We start from the raw sequence: 19,157 nt of genomic DNA on the forward strand, positions 1-19,157 counted from the left end.
CACACTCAGAGCAACTAAATGGTTTCTCTCCTGTATGAATCCTCATATGTATAGTTAGATGGCTCTTTTGGCTAAATCTTTTACCACACTCGGAGCAACTAAATGGTTTCTCTCCTGTATGAATCCTCATATGTATAGTTAGATCCCCCTTTTGTCTAAATGTTTTTACCACACTCAGAGCAACTAAATGCTTTCTTACCAGTTTTATATTTCATATCACTTAGAGACTGTTTGTTATTTTTTGTATTTAAACCAGACTGAGGTTCCCTGGTCTGCATCCAATCATCTTCACTGTCTACAGTCTTGTCCTCAGTACCTTGTTGTAAATGTCCATCAGGACCTGAGTTCCTGGCTGGTTCTTGTTCTCCACAGTCCGCTCTGTTCTCCTCCGTCTGATTCCGATGAAGCTGTGCCAACTGAGGATTCTCTTCATCTTCTTCACTCTTCACAGTGACAGCAGTCAATGTGAACTTGATATCAGCCTGCTCAAGTTGTTGAAGCTGCTCTCCCTCCTGATTGGTCCACGGTTCCTCCTGTTCCTCTTTAATGTGGGGGGACTCTGGGTCTTCCTGGTCCACAATGGGGCTCCACTGCTGCTGCTCAGGGGGAACCTCTTCTTTATTCACCATCAGCTGCTGTATGTCTGCAGGACACACTGAAACACAAATACACACGTTTATCATTTCAGAGTTTCCTGAAGTGTTTTAAAAAACTTGTGTTGTGTCGTTTAATGTCGACTGTTATTATTTTTGAACGATCACACTCAAGAAGCAGAGATGTTGAGGTAGTTCACAGTTACCTCAACATCTCGACGCAGCTCGTAAATTTAGCAGCATTAAACACTGGAAGTGTTTCCAGTAAAAATGTTTTATATTTTGAGGCCAAATAAACAACTTAGGACACTAGCAGAGCAGAGCGAGTGGAAGTTAGTTAGTTGGTTAAGCTGTTTTCAGACATGACCTGTGGGTAAAAACCAGAGAATTGTCTCCAGAGTTTGTTTCACACATGAACAACACAGCAGCAGGTTTTCTGCACAGACTCGTTCACAACAGTATCAAATCCTCCTCATTATTCACCAGGTGAAGGTGGAGCAGCAGAAAGAGACAGGAAGTGACGTTATAACTCTGCTGCATAGATCATGTGATCATGTATACATCACCCCGACAACGTCGTCAGCTCTTATCACCACAAACTCTCTTCACATCTCTGTCTGGTCTTCTAGGGATGCCGTCATACGGAGGAAGGAAGATGGCTGTGTCGAGTCAAAGCTTGAATTCACCCAAAGAGCAAACTGAAGCAAAAAAACAAATAGCACACGATCATCTAAAGTGTGGGAGTTTTTTAGACAGAGACCAAACAACATGTTTGTCTGTAAACTCTGCAAATCCAAAATGATCACAGCAGCACAACCGTGATGCACGAGCACTTGAAGCTGAAGCAGCCAGGGGAGATTTCTCAAGATGGCAGCTGGAGCGAGACAGAACCGCAAGTTTTACTTTTTGTCCTGAAACAAGCGTAATGTATTACGATCATCAACGCGTGGAATGGAATAGGAATAGACTGGAATACCTGGGATCATCTTAACTGCACAACTCCAGTGACTGAATCAATCCACGTTGTTATTAATATAACACAACAGTGATGTAGAAATTATACTCGTTTTAAAATATTGCAGTATCATAAATATTCACACAATATGTGTCTGTTTTTCAGGATGAGACGAAGCAGTCTGGAGGACTTTTTACACAAAAGGAGCCAAAATGCATGAACACCCCAGATGTGTGCTGAGCTTTCTAACAGCATCTTGCAGATGATTATCAAGGACATGTGACCCCTGGCTGCAGTTGGGGGTCAAAGCTCCTAATCCTTTGATCTACACATTTCATCAACTTAACCAACCAGACATTGTTTTAAACTTATTCTTCCCTTTAAGGAGTGTTAGTTTGATCAACTCGTGTTAGCAGAGCTGATGCTAGCTAACGTTAGCCTGTGAGCGGCTCCTCGAGGGACTGACCAACTCTGTGCAGCCGGAGTTCGGGCTTCATCACGGCATCGAGCAGCCTCCTCTTGCGGTAGATCTCCCGCTCTGACCGCTCCATTCTGTCTTCGTACACCGCCACGGTTTCCTCAATCCCTGCGTCGATCTCCTCCGCCGCCGCCGTTAGCCGCTCGGTGAGCAGCGCTCTCAGCGCCGGGACTTGAGCCGTTTCTCCTCCTTTCTCCAGCTGCAGCAGAAAGTCTACAGCGGCAGCGCTGATCCGCTCATGTACCGACACCCGCAGCAGCTGCACGTCGCACATGTTCCTCCTCTTTGCGCACTTTGAGTCTCGGAGCGAACAAAGTGAGCCAGGGTCTGGTAAACAGAGACACCGAGCTCAGAGCCAACAGTGACGCCTGCTGGACTGGAGGACGAGGAGGAAACTAAAGTCCTAGTACTGCACAGTAGAAAAAATGGAAGACGAAACATGACTTAATGACAAATAAATATATAAATAAATAAATGTATAAATAAATACTTAAATGCATGAATAAATAAGGAATAAATACAGAAATAAATGTCTGAAATTCATTGCCACATGTATTTTTTTCTGTATTTCTGTGTCCGTGTGCTAATGAGACTGAGCGTCTCGTCTCATGTTGTACTGAGCACAAAATGTTGACGAGTCAATTTTCATGATGTTTAAATGCAGCCTCATAAACGCTGGAGCAAATCAAACAAACACTAAGTCACTTCATGTACTGATCAGGTCCTGATAACTAGTGATGAGTGATTATTAGTTTAAGTGAGAGCAGGTCAGAGTGGAGGCGGAAAGAGAAACTTCAGCTCAGTACAAACCAACTGCAGCTTCTGGCTGTGGAAGGATGGATCCATGTCATCGCTTCAATCAGCTGTAAACACAATCAGTACAATCAGCACGGTTCAATGACAACATACTCCTATACATGTGACCAAAAAATGATCGAATGAATCTAATCTTACCCTCTTTCTTCTCTGTCGACTCCTGAACTTCTCAATGCTGCTGCAAGAGCTGCAAGGTCCGGTTGGATGTACCGGAAGTCCCTTCATACTGGCTCATAGTACGTCTTAGTACGTCTTACAGGCAGCTGGAAAACAACATGAGTAACATGAGTATATTATTAATAAACGGAAATAGCCTCGCTACATCACAGTTGGAAGATCCACAGTAAAAAAAACACAATTCCTAAACAGTTACTTACATACAATGGCGTCATTTTCCACACTGCAAATCCGGACTTGCAGCTAGAGTCTTGGCCTAATGTGCAGTGACTGCCTCGTTGTGTGTGTGTGTGTGTGTGTGTGTGTGTGTGTGTGTGTGTGTGTGTGTGTGTGTGTGTGTGTGTGTGTGTGTGTGTGTGTGTGTGTGTGTGTGTGCGTGTGTGATGAAATAGATCAGATGAAGTAGACTTATACAATGTATTTTATACAGCACCCTTGCTCCTTGCTTATACAGCACCCTTGCTCCGGTTCGTGGCGCCGGCCACTCAGAGGGCAGTTTCCTATAAAATACATCCGGACAAAAGTTTATGAAAAAACTTAACGAGAACAAACTCTTAAATTTATGAAGTTCGTACTTATTTAAACATGCACTAGTTCTGCTCAAGCACTCGATGCTCTCTTCTTCTTTTAGCAACTTTCTCGCTAATCCCACAGTTGTGAACACGCTATTCAGATCTAAGAGTTACTTAGCAGTTAGCAATGGCTTCTCTGTCGTGTCGACTTCAGCAAGTTTTTTACACCGAAAACAGAGTCCCTCATCGAACCACGCAAAACACGAGCCAGTAGTTTCTTGTCTGCGGGAGACAGATGCTTCATTCACAAGGCTGTGATTGGACGAGCCCTCTACCGTGTTGACGTTAACGACTGACGTGGCATCTTCAGGAATGAACGTATTCATGAGCTGAGTGTGACGTTTTCAGAGTAAAACTTCACAAATGACCTTTTAACTTTTGAAGCAGCGGTTTTAACAGTTTTTAAATTGTACTTTTATATGGGATGAGTATGTGACTGAGGACCAGTTTATTCTTTCTGGTGTTAAGTTAATGTACTTACATGATTCTTGCTGTTCTGTGTTTGTACCCTCATAGTTGAATGCACTTATTGTAAGTCGCTTTTGATAAAAGTGTTGAGTGTTTTAATGGAATACTGAGAAAGTTTAATAACAACAATAAGGCGATCGAAGTCTAAATTATGAGGCAATTTCAGCAGAGTCAACAGCTTAGTATGCCATGGACATGTGAATATGGTGCTGAGTTTTTCCCAGTAGTTTGGGAGGACAAATGTTTGGGACTTTGTCACGTGATGACACAGATGATATGTTTTATGTGAAGCACAGTGTTTTGGTGTCGGCAGAAAGACATCTCTTAGATGTATCATCAGATGTACCCTGAAAATTGTATCACTGATTACATTCATTATAGCATACTAACTTATATAAGGCAAATCTATTCAAGCTACAATTTATGATTCTATAATTATACTAAGCCTGATGTATTTATAGGAGAGATTTTCTTAAAAGGGAGTTAGTACCTTTTAGAAAAAGGTGTAATCTCTGCACCACTGAGTGAAACTATCCTGATTTGCATTTGTAAGATCACAGTTTTGTCATTTACATGTGAAAGCCCCCCCATAGACCTAGGAGCAGGGGGGTCAACTGCCAAGCTTCTCAGGCTTGTAAAACCCTCCTAAACTGGAACCCCGCGTCAATTCCCGGCAGTTCCTGGCAGTTTTCTGTGCTGCCTGCAGATTCCTGTGAACAGTCGTTTACCTGAAATTCCACCGAAATTTGCAGGGGCACTAACTGACACAAATTCTTCTTTTCATGAAGTGTTTTAACTTTTTCCTCTGTTCTTCAACAAAGTCACTTACCGGCTGCTTCCCATGAACGAACTCTGATCACACTGCGTGTGTCTCTCTGATCGAGTGAGTGGGGGTGGGGATAGTTAACTAGTGGGGGGAGAAGAATTCACATCATAAGTAAAAGTACCAAGAAAGTAAAGTAAAAAATTCTCCATTACAAGTAAAAGTAATAAGATAGTGAAGTAGAAATACTCCATCACTGTTTATAAAGATGGACGACACGTCTCCACTTCCTCCCATTGTACGAAAATGAAGCAAAAATATATCAGATACAAACGCTGCCAACTTGTGATGATGACGTCATCTACAGTCAGATTCTGTGCAGTAGTTATTGGGGATCCCACCCATACACACTCAACCAATCCTGAGTTAGTCTCAGCTGGCAATCATGGATGGCGCCTCGAACAGCCGCCACGGTGTGTTGGTGCGCACTTCTGTGTTTGTTTTTAGTCTTTAATTCAGTTCTTTGCGGCTCAACTTGGATTATTTTCACGATGGATGAGCTACTTAACATCAGGGACTCAACACCATCTGATTTATGTCCCAACTTTCTCGCCTCTTCCGTGGATTTATTGGATTTACTAATCAAAGGTGCCATGGTCCTCGGTCACGCAGCGAGACTGAGGCGGAGACGGAGAGGAAAACGTGTTGGGGCCCTTGTGCGCTTCAGGGAGAGGGGATTACGCTCGCCTCTACCGAGTATACTCCTCTCCAATGTCCGCTCACTGTGCAACAAAATGGACGAACTGCGCCTTCTCATCAGGACAAATAGAGACTTCCCTTTCTTCTGTTTTGTGTTTTACGGAATCGTGGCTGACTGAATCTACACCGGACTCTGCCGCACAACTGACCGGCTTTCAGCTGTTACGTGCGGACTGCGATCCGATCCTTTCACGCAAAGCAAAAGCGAGGGATTTGTTTCTATATAAACCACTGCTGGTGCAGCGACGTGAACGTGATTTTACCATCCTGTTCTCCTGACCCGGAATCATTTTTCATCACCTGCAGACGGTTTTACTCTCCCCGTGAATTCACTTCTTTTATCCTGGCGGGAGTTGATGTGCGAGAGGCTCAACGTCAACTCGCTGATCAGATATTAGGAGTGGAGAGAAGGAGAGAGAACACATATTCCCCTGTTATTGTCATTGGGGACTTTAATAAGGGCAACTTAACTCACGAACTCCCCAAATACAAACAGTTAGTCAAATGCCCGACCAGGGGGGAGAATACTTTGGACCACTGCTACAGTAGCATCAGCAGGGCTTATCATGAAGTTTCCCGCGCTGCTCTTGGTCTATCCGACCATCCTCTTATTCATCTGATCCCAGCTTACAGACAGAAACTTAAACTTTCTAAACCTGCTGTGCTGACATCTAAGAACTGGAGCAGCGTGACTGCCTGGACAACACAGACTGTGACATTTTTAGAACTGCTTCCAACAGTCTGGACAAATATACAGAGGCTGTGACGTCATACATCCGCTTCTGTGAGGACAGATGTATTCCAACACGCACCAGGGTGAGTTACAACAACGACAAGCCCTGGTTCACAGCAAAACTCAAACAGCTTCGTTTGGAGAAGGAGGTGGCCTTCAAGAGTGGGGACAAGGATAGGTTCAGACTGGCTAAATACTCGTTTGGCAAGGAGATTAAAAAGGCCAAATGACAGTACTCGAAGAAGCTGGAACAAGAATTTGCAGCCAACGACTCCTCGTCAGTGCAAAACCAAATCCTGACCTGAATGACTTCTACTGCAGATTCGACAGACAATGGACCAGTCCTAACCCTACCCCACATTCCCTACCCCCCTCCACAGTTATCACACCTCTTCTTCCCAGCCTGGACAAAGACACTACCCCCCCCCCCCCCCCCCCCACAAAATGGTCCCAGATTGCCCCCTCGCCCCCATCACACCTCTCTCCATTCAGGAGAGAGATGTCAACAAACTACTGAAGAGACTGAACCCCCGCAAGGCAGCTGGACCAGACGCTGTCTCCCCCTCCACAGTAAGGTACTGTGCAGACCAGCTGTCTCCAGTGTTCACGGACATCTTTAACACCTCCCTGGCTGAATGCGTAGTACCCATCTGCTTCTAAACATCCACCATCATCCCCGTTCCCAAAAAGCAGAGGATCACAGGCCTTAATGACTACAGACCAGAAGCCCTGACCTCTGTAGTAATGAAGACCTTTGAGCGCCTCATGCTGACCAACCTCAAGGCCATCACCAACCACCTCCTTGACCCACTGCAGTTTGCCTACATAGCCAACAGGTCTGTAGACCACGCAATCAACATGGGACTCCACTTCATCCTCCAGCACCTTGACTCCCCCGGCACCTACGCCAGGATCCTGTTTGTGGACTTCAGCTACGCATTCAACACTATCGCCCCAGCTCTTCTCCGAGACAAGTTAACACAGCTGAGCATGCCTGAGCCCACCTGCAGGTGGATCACTGACTTCCTGACAGACAGGAAGCAGCGCGTGAGGCTGGGCAAACTTGTCTCTGAGCCCCGGACCATCAGCACTGGAGCCCCACAAGGCTCTGTGCTCTCCCCTCTACACAAACAACTGCACCTCCAACCACCCCTCTGTCAAACTCCTGAAATTTGCAGACGACACAACCCTCTTTGGATTAATCTCCAATGGGGACGAGGCCGCCTACAGAGAGGAAGTTGACAGTCTGGCTTCCTGGTGCAGCCAGAACTACCTGGAGCTGAACGCTTTGAAAACTGTAGAGATGGTAGCAGACTTCAGGAGGAGCCCAGCCCAAACCGCCCCCCTCACCATGTGCGACTCCCCAGTTAACACAGTGGAGTCTTTCAGATTCCTGGGGACTATAATTGCACAGGACCTGAGGTGGGCGGAGAACATCACCTCCACCATCAAGAAGGCCCAGCAGAAGATGTTCTTCCTGCGACAGTTGAAGAAATTCAACATGCCGCAGAAAGTGATGGTCGAGTTCTACACAGCCATCATTGAGTCCATCCTCACTGCATCAATCACCGTCTGGTTCGCTGCCTCCACTGCCAAGGACAAAGGCCGACTGCAGCGGATCATTCGGTCAGCCGACAAGGTCATCGGCTGCGACCTGCCGGCTCTCCTAGACCTGTTCCACTCCAGGACCAGCAAGAGAGCAGGCAAGATCATTGCTGACCCTTCCCATCCCGGTCACCACCTATTCCAGAGACTCCCATCCGGCAAAAGGTTCCGGACTATCAAGACCAAAACCTTGCACCACCTGAACAGTTTCTTCCCCATGTCAGTGGGACTCACAAACAACCCCCGGCATCACACTGACTCTGGTCCCCCCCCCGCACGCACGCACGCACACACACAAATGCACTACAGTGTAATTTATATATTATTGGCACTTTCCTAATTCCAATCACTGCACCTTAGTAACACACGTGCCGAAATAACTTATTTTTCTATTTCATAAAACATTGGTCTGTTATTTTTATTTTTAGATTTTTTACCATTTTATAATATTTGCTCTTTTGACAATTTTCAAATTTTCAGTTCTTTGTCTACTTGTATATATTGTTGTTTTATGTTCTATGCGCCAACCACACCAAGTCAATTTCCTGTATGTGAAAATATACTTGGACAATAAAAGAATTCTGATTCTGATTCTGATGAAGTCTCAGCCCGTTTTTATATCCCACCCTCTGGAACTGTATCGCCACTGAAATCTGCAACGCTGTGTCTCTGGACAGCTTCAAGGAACTCTTCAAACACCTGTTCACTACTAACTGAGCCTCTGGCCTCAGTTAGTAGTGAACAGTTAGTGCTCCACTCTGCATTTACTGATGTTTATTTCTATCCTGTTTCGAAATTACTTTCTTTTGTTTTCTCTCTAGTCCCCACAGACACATGTAAAACGACCTTGGGTCTCTTGAAAGGCGCTTTATAGATTCAAGCTATTATTATCAAATAACGAATTAAAAACAAACCGATCAGAAACACTTGAACAAATATCAGTGTGATAAGAACTACACCTAAAATGGCAGAAACCATCTTTGATAAACATTTATTTAACATCTACTTTGATATTTTAGTTTGGTCCACGTCCCATCTGCTAACATGGAGGAGACAGTGTTTATGGCCTATACCGCAGCCAGACACCAGTGGGCGATCAAGATGATTTGGCTTCACTTTTGGGAGCTGTCATTTCGTCCATTTTTATTTACATTCTCTGGTTTTTATTGTGTCAGTGTTTAGTCATCGCCTTATGACAGATGATAAAGTTTTTCACTCTGATGACAGGTAAAAAAAACGCTGTTTCTGAGGAATGTTATATTCATCAGTTCATCAGTCGAACCTTTAACATCACCTAAAACGGTTAAATAAATAAAACCCTTTAATTTCCATCCACATTGATTGTGAAAATACAGTAACAGTGAAACTCTGTATATTCACCATTAACTAAAGCTTTACATCCGTCAGTGCTGCAGCCTGAAAGGAAAGTTCACGATTGAACCAAGGGACCAACAAACATCAGTTCCACAGATAAACACAGATTCATGAAGCAGACTCCAGGAACTCACCAGAAAGAAGACCTGATGTTACGTTCTGTTTTCTTGGACCTGCTCTTAGTTCTGCTGCAATAGGTCTAGAATGTCGGGGGACACATGGAGTTTCTCTTTCCTCTCTATCACATTAAAGACATTAATGTCTCATCAACACATGTTACTGACTTGACTTCTACACCAGAGTCCCTGTGCTTTATTGTGGTTTATGAATCTGCGAAGAAGAGATCATGATCGTAATGGTGGAATCTTGTCTCGTGTTGGCATCTGATTGTTGATAGTGGTGGTGGACCATCGAGGTGGCAGCCGTGGACCCAGTGGATCTTGACGATGGATTGTGGATTATGGTGGCATCGGATCCTGGAGGCTGCTGATCATGGACTATGATTACAACAAGACTGCTTGATATACAATATGTCTACGCAGATACCATTATTGACAATAACTCCTCAATTCATTTACTTTCCATTATGTTACAAACTGTTTATTCTAATCATTGTGACATGTGACTCTCTGAGGTTTCAACGTTGTTTGCCTCCAGTTAATAGTTATTTTTTTGTGATTTTACTCTTGTTGAGGGTTAAGAACACAAGATGTTGCACCTTGTTAAGACAGTGAGACAAATTGTGATTAGGGAATATGGGCTATACGCAGACATCTTTTATTTGATTGATTGATTGAACTGAAATAGGTTAAATCACACCTGACAACATGGAAAATCCTCACCATACTTTCACAGATATTTTATATATATATTAATTCCTTGATCAATTGATTACATTCCTGATTCCTGTCTTTATATACGGTCGCTGATGGTCTTTATATACAGTCCCTGATGGTCTTTATTTACAGTCACTGATGGTCTATATATACAGTCACAGATCATCTTTATATACTGTCATTGATGGTCTTTAAACACAGTCACTGATCATCTATATATACAGTCACAGATCATCTGTTTTGAAGGCGACAACTTGTGTTTCAGCACAGATCTGAACATACAAAAAGTCTGAATATTAAAATCTGAGATTACAAATAGTAAAAAATGGAAACAAAGGTGTGAAGAGTAAACGCTACCCGTCGGCTATCAGACGTTTCCAAAGCAACATGAACAAACAATCTGTCGCTCTAATCCCGAGGGTGTGAGATCACAACACTGTTGGTTTTATTTCTTTTATCTCCCTAACCCTCTTGTCTTCTATAAATCTTTTCTCGTAAAACGTTTCCTTGTTTGATTTACAGAAATGATCTTATTCAAACAAAATTCAAAACCTCATTAGGATCTCTGTAGGCACAAAGGAGAGGGAGTGCAATGCACAAAACAAACTCAGTGTTCGATCGGTCAACATCTGTCCATCAATTTGGTGACAGTTGCACCTAAAAACATTGATGGTCTTTGCAGATCGTGGCTCCTGACTTCCCTCCACTGACTTCCCTCTACCTCCTTCTCCTCCTCCAGATACTTCTGGTAGTTGTCCACAGCATTGTTCTGTCTGATGCAGTGCTCAATTACCTGGACAAAACCATGACATCAAATGGTTAAATCATTCAGTGACATCACGGCCGTAGACACGTTCCTCTCTTCTGCTGAGAGCCACTTTACTCACAGTGAAAGTAAATTAGAGCAAACCAAAAGTGACTCAATGTCAACTGAGGTCACCTGGGTGGATGTGGACTGATGTGGACTGAGGACAGACAGGTAAACAAACAGACAGACCCACAGGTAAACAGACACACAAGTAAACAGACAGACAGACAGACAGACAGGTAAACAGACAGACAGACAGACGGACAGACAGACAGACAGACAGGTAAACAGACAGAAACACAGGTAAACAGACAGACAGACAGGTAACTGACTCAGACACTAAAGTTACGTGTCCTCCTCTCTGTGTGACGTCACACAGTGTGACGGTAAACAGACAGACAGACAGGTAACTGACTCAGACACTAAAGTTACGTGTCCTCCTCTCTGTGTGACGTCACACAGTGTGACGGTAAACAGACAGACAGACAGGTAACTGACTCAGACACTAAAGTTACGTGTCCTCCTCTCTGTGTGACATCACACAGTGTGGAGATGAGATGACGTTAAACTCCACACGGTTGATGATGTGTGATTCTCACCTGGGATTCGCGGCCCACCCGCTGGCCCTGTTTTCTGGGGGTTTTCAGGATGAACTCTATCTGATTTGCGTATCTGCAGAAAAAGACCAGATATCGAATCAGATAAAGATATGCACAATAGGCTACATGGTAATGGTAATGCAGTGAAGTGTCAACTTGTCACTTGTTGCACATTGTTACAGTACAAAGTGATAATGATGTCCTGAAAAGTGTTTTGACAGCAGAACAAGTAATATAGCCTTCACGTATCCAACAGTAATATCACTTTTTTTTAACCCTTGTGTTGTCCCTGCTTCCCCCGGCTGTTGGCCCCCTCACATAGCCCACCCCATATTAGGACGCACACGTAGCGCAATAGACAAGTGAGCAGCCCTTGCAGATGTATTTGTTACACCCGCGGCACATGGTGTGAGTTTTACAGTCCTTTTTCCTGGGGCATATCTGACACCTCTTCCTCTTACTCGCCCCGAGCGGGGCTGCTGCTAGGGCTATGGAGGAGGCCGGACACTCGGGTCGAGCGTCGTAGTTAACAGCTCTCTATGCGGCGGCGGCAGCTTTTACAGCCGTCACAACCGCGGCGGACGCGTCCATGCGGGGGATGCGCTCCCTTCGTGCGATGAACAGAGTCACGAGAGCCTTTCCCAGCTGCTCTAGGAACACCCTCCGCTTGTTCCGCTTGCCCGGCATCCAGTCTGGGTTGATCTCTCTCCATATCACGAAGGCGTTGTAGGAAGAGACGTCAAGAATGTTGTGAAAGACGACCAGGGGCCAGCGCGCGGTCATCCTCCTGCAGCTGTACGTTCCGATCACCTTGTCTAGGTTGTCCACGCCGCCTTTGTTGCGGTTGTAGTCCAGGACGATGACCGGTTTCCTGTCCTCGCGGTCGCTGATGTCGGCCTCAGGGTGCCGTGTGCTCAGGAGCACCACATTCCTGTTTTTCTTTGGGAGGTAGGACACAAGAGTGGCAGTGGGCGTGAATGCGAACTTGGATGAGAACACCTCTCTTCCCTTGACCGCGAGCAGCCCGGTCGGGAGCTCGGGCTTGTTCTTTCGAACAGTGCCGACCACGGTGAGCTTCCTCTCCAGGAGCTGCCACGCGAGTTCGTAGGAGGTGAAGTAATTGTCGCACGTGACGTTACGACCATGCAGTCCCTCCGTTACATCGAGCACTACCCACAACCCCTGGTTCCAGTCTGGGCGTCCGCCGCTCGGCTTTCCGGTGTACACTTGCATCTTCCAAGCGTAGCTTGATTTCGCATTGCAGGCCACCCACGACTTGATCCCGTATTTCGCCGGCTTGCTGGGCATGTACTGACGGCATGGACACCGGCCTAGGGAGAAAAACAGGAGGAGAAGAGATGAGAGGAGATGAGATGAGGACGAGGACTAGCAGCCACTATCTACATAACATAACATAACATAACATAACATAACATAACATGAAAAAAAAAAAGACTAACCTCTGAACCTCAGTGGCTCGTCTCGTGCGTCTCGTCTCGCGGCCGTCGAAGCGCAGCAGTCTGGAGTACGTGTGGAAGAGTTTTAGGGGCATCGTGGCACGAAATATCGCCCGGCCGCTCTCGGCGTCCAACAGGCTGGCGGCGGCCTCGCCCCGGGACCTGTACACGCCCGCTAACATCAGCAGCCCTACGTAGGCGCGCAGGTCGGTCTCGTCCATCCCTTTCCATTCGTCACCGTATTTTCGACGACCCTCCTGATTCGTCATCTCCAGGATGATGTTCTCTACCGTCGGTGTGATGAACAGGTGGAACGTCGAGGCTAGGTCACCGGTGCGGGACGTCACGTGGATCGTGGGGCCCCCCGCTTTGAGCCGCAGCAGAGGAGGAGGAGGAGGAGGAGGAGGAGGAGGAGGAGCAGTGGCCCTCCTCTCGGCCGTACGCCCTCGAGGACCATGTTATTTCCCCGTTTCTTGAGGGGAAGGTCTCTCTTTCCACGAGTCCGGTGGTGGTGGTGGTGGTGGTGGTGTCGCCGTGGTCTTGTCCTCCTTCTTCTTCTTCTTCCAAGGATGAAGAATCTGCAGAAGCATCACCCACTTGGTCGTAGTCTTCGTCACCGCCGTCGTCTTCGTAGTCACCGTCGTCGTCTTCGTCGCTATCACCGTCGTCTCCGTCTCCGTCCTCTCTGTCTTCTTCTCGGTCTGCTTTTCTGTCTGCTTCTCGGTCTGCTTCTCCATCTCCTTGTCCGTCCGCTTCTCGGTCTGGCTCTTTCGCATCCACTTCGGGTTCAGAGGATGGTTGCTGGGAGAATAGCTGTTGGAGAACCTGTTCTCTGGTGAAACGCTCCTGACACGACATCGTGCCATGGTCCGTGAGAGAGTGGCACACTGAGACTTATATGTGGGTCTAATGTACCCCCCCTTGATTTCAATTGGAATCAGGTGTGGGTCTAAATGACCCCACAGAGCACCACAGTGCCCTCTCTGGGGGTCTAAATGACCCCTCCCATGACAATCGAGAATGACAATCCATTGGTCTCAATTACCCCAGGAGAATTGGATAATGACAATCCTTGGGTCACCCTAACCCTAACCCTGACCGGCCAGGGCTTGCGTATGATCACACGCACGCACGCACGCACGCACGCACGCACGCACGCACGCACGCACGCACGCACGCACACACACACACACACACACACACACACTCTGGGTCAATTTGACCCAGGAACAACACAAGGGTTAAATGCAGTTCAAAAAACACAATTACTAACCAATATGAGGATACAATACTGAAGAAAAAATCTTTACGTTGTTCTGCTTGATCTTTAGGAAAACCTAGTGTGGGTAGCCCAAGCGCTCATCTACAGACTGGATTTCTTTGGCTTTGAAAAAAAAAGTGTATTTTTTTTTATGCATAGGCATATCTTATAAATGATCAGTAGACAAAAATAAAAGGATAAACATGACATGGACCCATAAAATGCTTAATACATCTTATTAAAGTTTAACTAAACCTCTAAAAAAAAAATTCAGTTGAAAACCAATATATCTGGATATTTAGTAGAGCAAATATATATTTGGGAATTCGGCTGTGTTAAAACACAGTACATATGAGCACAGAAAGTACAAAAACAATAAAACGATGTGAAGGGATGACACTGCAGCGTCTCAACCATCCACGCCCGGAACAATAACAAGCACGTAAACGTTCACAAACTAGTCCAAATCTCCCCGAGTAAGTCACAAACAGCGGTAGTTGCTCTCAGACAGTGTGGCAGCAAAGGCAGCTGCCTCCAAACAAAGGTGGGAGCTGCCGCGGCAGGTGCCCTAATGCAGCCTGGCAGCACTGTGATTTCAAGTTTCAGTTCAATGAAACAAAACACAGGCGAAGTATCAACAGCATTTAAGCAGAATCGATACAAATAAGACAAAGAAATCAGCCACATAAACGAGCATGTCAGTCACAATACGTGGAGAAATGCAGATCACTTATTTGTGGTGCTCAGAACAGTAACACGCTGATAAACATTCATAAACTACGTATAAATCTCAGGGAATTAGTCACAAACAGCGGAAGTTGGCCTCAGACATGGTGGCAGCAGTGGCAACTGTCCCCAAACCGCTGTGGCAACTGGCAAATGCCTTTACAAATCAGTGGCAGTTTTTATTGCCATCGCTGCCCAGACCGCGGGGAGGGAGAAGGTGAAGGAGGCGGCTGCAGCAGCACCGGGGCCGGCGTTAGGGCCAGGAAGTGCGATATGTTGCAGTAGACACCGGCTCTTGAAGTAGCTTGTGACATTACCGGAGGAGAATGGCGGAGTGGAGGATTTGCGTCGTGGTTCTGCTCTTTGTCGGTTGTGAGTAATGTTTAATTTAAATTATTATTTTCGAGCCTAAACGTGTTCGCTTGTCAGTCAGAAATACAAAACAAGTTCATAATGAAGTCAGTGTTACGATTCTCAACTTTAAAATATATCATAACATTTGTCACACTTAGATTATATTTCTTTTATATATATTATATTTCTTTATACTAAGAAGATCATAAATTGTAATCCGTCAATGGAGCCCAAATAGTATGATAGTGTTTTAGGAGGAGGAGCTTTACAGCAGAGTAATGTGACCGACTCTGCTGAAGCTTCTGGAATATCCCAACAGTGTTGGTGGAAGCCACATGGTTTTTTAGGAGATTGATCCAGATGCGTGGAGCATTAGAACTGGGTGCTGCTTCTCCATGTTTAGTTTGGACTGATGGGGACAGAAAGTAGACCCGTCCCAGACTACCCGAGGGGACTGGATGGTGAAATAGTAGTTGATTAGAAATGTAACCATTCAGTGCTTATAAACCAACAGCAATATTTTGAAATCAATTCTTTGATGGACAGGAAGCCAGGGAAAGGACCTGAGAACTGGCCTGATATGATCCACTGTCCCGGTGCTAGTGAAGACTCAGGCTGTTGTGTTTTCAATGAGCTGCAGTTGTCTGATCAATTGTTTTTACAGTCTATCGATTTGTTACAGTCTACCCAGCTCAGACCTGAGGGCACTTCATAATCGAATTGATGAGTTTCACATTGTTTTGTACACTTTTGTAATATGGTTTGTGTGACAGACTTTGTTTTTCCCTTCTGTATATTGACATTAGCACTCCGTGCTCGCGAATCAGGCAGAATTAACTAAGGATGGTCCAGTCAGGATTGCGAACGTGAGCACCTTCATCACCTCAGAATGCTTCCCACGGGTCATCTACAGGGGAGACTGTCTTTCAGAGGTATCACAGCTTTAATCTTATGCAAAAACGTTTGAAATGTAAAAAGAAATATAGTGACGAACTTCATTCTAAGAATTATGTATAGAAGGTACAGAATGTATACCTCAGCCAAGCCTGAACAATCCAGCACGACTGTCTAGTTGTTATAGTAGAAGGGAGTGGTCTGATCACCTAAATGATTACAGAGTGAAATGAAAACCAATGAAACATATATTTTACTCCTAACTACGTGTGTCTGCTAATAAACTTAACACAGTATTATATAGCAACACAAAATATGTTTTTAGAAAGGCTACAGTTGTGGAACAAATCATTTAAAGAAATTAGAAAATTTGAAGCTGCACTATATTGCAAATTTATAAATATCAACTCACTAAATATGACTGCAGATTTTTAAAATCTGTTATGTTAAAGTAAGAGGGCGAAAAAATTCCTGGATCCGCTGCTTTGTCCTGATCCGTTGCAAAATTGAACGAGTTCTTCTCATGCCCCATCCCTCCTCCAAGTTTGGTACGAGTTTTTCCTGCAACAACGCAACCAAAAATCTGTGAAGTGCAACTAAAACCTGTCCTTGGTTGCACCCTTGCGCCGAACATTAAGCTGGTCCGTCTATGTGCATTTTAGCGAGTTGTCTGTCTCTCTCTCACCTCTGAGTCTGGGAGCAAGTTGGAGTTAAGACTCACACACACACAGGCCTCAGGCCCCGACCACACTGAGAGAGCAGAGCCCCAACCCAAAAGCTCATCTAAATCATAACAATCGCAATCCTGTTTACTGAGCTGGTAACATACAGTATATCCTGTTCCAAATGTTTAATATTTCTTCAAGAGCATTTTTTGTTAACAGAGCCAGAGAGTCGTACTTATTCTTTTGATTGTGTGTGGTTTATTGTTATTGACGTTGTTTTTTAGGATGTTTTGATATTTTTCACTCTAATTCAAATGTCAGACTAAATATTCTTAATAATTAAGTTCAATTCTCTTTGAAAGGGTGTACTTTCATGTTTGTGGTATAATATTTAATAATATATCATTATTACACACACACACACCTAATTTTCCGCCCGGAAAAATCCTGTTGGTCACTTTATTGTCCCTTTGTTTCTTCTCCATAGAAAGAGCACACATCTAACTGTACCAGTGAGTATCATTTCCTGGCAGACCTATTCATGAAGTTTAATGATGCTGTGTTTGATTCCATTGTATCCTTTGTATTTAAACTTTTAATTTAAAATGTGTATTTCCATTTATCCAACGTTCTGATGTAAGAATGTTTTCTTTTTACAGTTGTCTGCCGTGAAAAGGTCGTGCCTCCGGAAGGTGAGGATGTATTAAAACAATAAATTATAGTTTCAGTGTTTGTGTCGTTGAGTTGTGTCAGTCTAAAGCTGCTTTCAGACATGCACAGAACTCTGGAGAACCTCAGGACATTCTCTAGAGGGGCTGTATATGTGAACGCAAATGTCCTTCTGCTGACCCCCCAGTAAAAAGTGAGCAGATAGTCCAGAGGAGCCGATGTGGGAGAACAGCAGGAGATCCTCCTGAGGATTTACGGCGAGCAAGCGAGCGTGTTGATGATGTTTTTAACACATGACGGAAGCTAAATTGAAAAACACCCAAAAGAATACACGTGTCAGGATGAATATGCAGAGCCATTCACGTAGAAGACAGTTGCAAAGATGTCAAGAGAGCTTTTGATGTTGATGTGCTGAAAACAAAATCACATGATCTCCCCAACTGACATAATACGTTAAGTCCTGCCTCTGTCTGCTGCACCACCCCTCACCTGAACACTCCAGAGATGTCTGTGTTGTAAACGCGTCGAGAATCTCCTGCAGTGTTGTTCCTGTGTGAAAGGCAACCTTCAGAGAAAGTCCGGACCAAATTCTGCAGACATTTTTAGGAAGTCATGTCTGAAAACAGCTTAAGGGTGAGACATTGTTAAGGTTTGAAAGGATAAGGTCACATCATGTGTCTGTACTTCCTCTAGGTCACTTCTTTTCACTTGAAGCAGCTTCCTTTCATAAGTGACAGACAGCAGTTAACTGTGATTTAAGAAAAGGCTAAATATTCAGTTTTTACAATGAGTACATATTCATCTTTACGTTACAAAAGAGTTAAATGGTGGTCAGACATAGACATATAGACAATTTCTGTCGACTGCACCAAATAAGTGATCTTTAATGATATCAAAAGATAATCAATCCTAGAGTATGTTTGGTGTCGAGATGAGAAAAAAGTTAATTGTTTCCTGTCTGGGTGATGTGCTCTCCAGATGTCTATCATAGAAATTTAATGGGTTCTTCCCTGATACATACCACAACTGTTCACCAAGTTTCGTGGAAGTCCGGCCCGCAGTTTTTGTGTAATCTTGTTTATAACCAACAAACTTACAGACAGGGGTGAAAACATAACATCCTTGGTGGAGGGAACTATGTGACTGTTGTGGGGATGAGACGTGGTAGTAGACACCCTGCCTGACCAGTTCATATTATAATTGTGACTTAAATCTGTGGATTTATTATTTAAAATTGAGCTAAACCCCTTTTCCTACCATATATTTCTTGTTAGATTATGTTGCTGAAATTAAGAAGACCACCTCTCTTGGATGATTCCTGTCATCATCATTTCCTCCGTTATTGGGCTGCCTTTTGTTTTGAAGGACGTGGAAGCACAAGCACCAGTGGGTCATTAGAGGGACCTTCATCTGTTAACCAACCAGCCTTTTTATCCAATTAATCTGTCCATTTAATCTCTAAATCTGTTTCTACTGCTGAGAACTACATTTATGCTTATAATGCTTCCTGAAGAATCTTTTAGTACAAGTGTTTTCTATTATTACATCATTGCGTTGTTACTGCTGCAATACTCTTTACATCTGGCCAAAATCAG

General features: G+C 44.5%; 1 protein-coding gene and 1 long non-coding RNA gene across 2 annotated transcripts in view; one reads left to right on the forward strand and one right to left on the reverse strand.

Moving 5' to 3' along the window:
- The window catches only part of LOC117756008 (gastrula zinc finger protein XlCGF57.1-like), a 145,509-nt gene that overhangs the window by 118,410 nt on the left and 7,942 nt on the right, over positions 1 to 19,157 (reverse strand). Inside the window, exon 3 of the mRNA XM_034576281.1 lies at positions 200 to 643. Within this exon, the coding sequence (XP_034432172.1) occupies positions 200 to 643 (444 nt within the window). The remainder of the gene's footprint in view (positions 1 to 199; positions 644 to 19,157) is intronic.
- LOC117756017 overlaps positions 16,141 to 19,157 on the forward strand; it is a 38,115-nt gene continuing 35,098 nt past the window's right edge. The window contains exon 1 of the long non-coding RNA XR_004612715.1: positions 16,141 to 16,266. This is a non-coding gene — a long non-coding RNA (uncharacterized LOC117756017). The remainder of the gene's footprint in view (positions 16,267 to 19,157) is intronic.

This window comes from Hippoglossus hippoglossus, chromosome 22, assembly GCF_009819705.1.
Source record: "Hippoglossus hippoglossus isolate fHipHip1 chromosome 22, fHipHip1.pri, whole genome shotgun sequence".
NCBI lineage: Eukaryota > Metazoa > Chordata > Actinopteri > Pleuronectiformes > Pleuronectidae > Hippoglossus > Hippoglossus hippoglossus.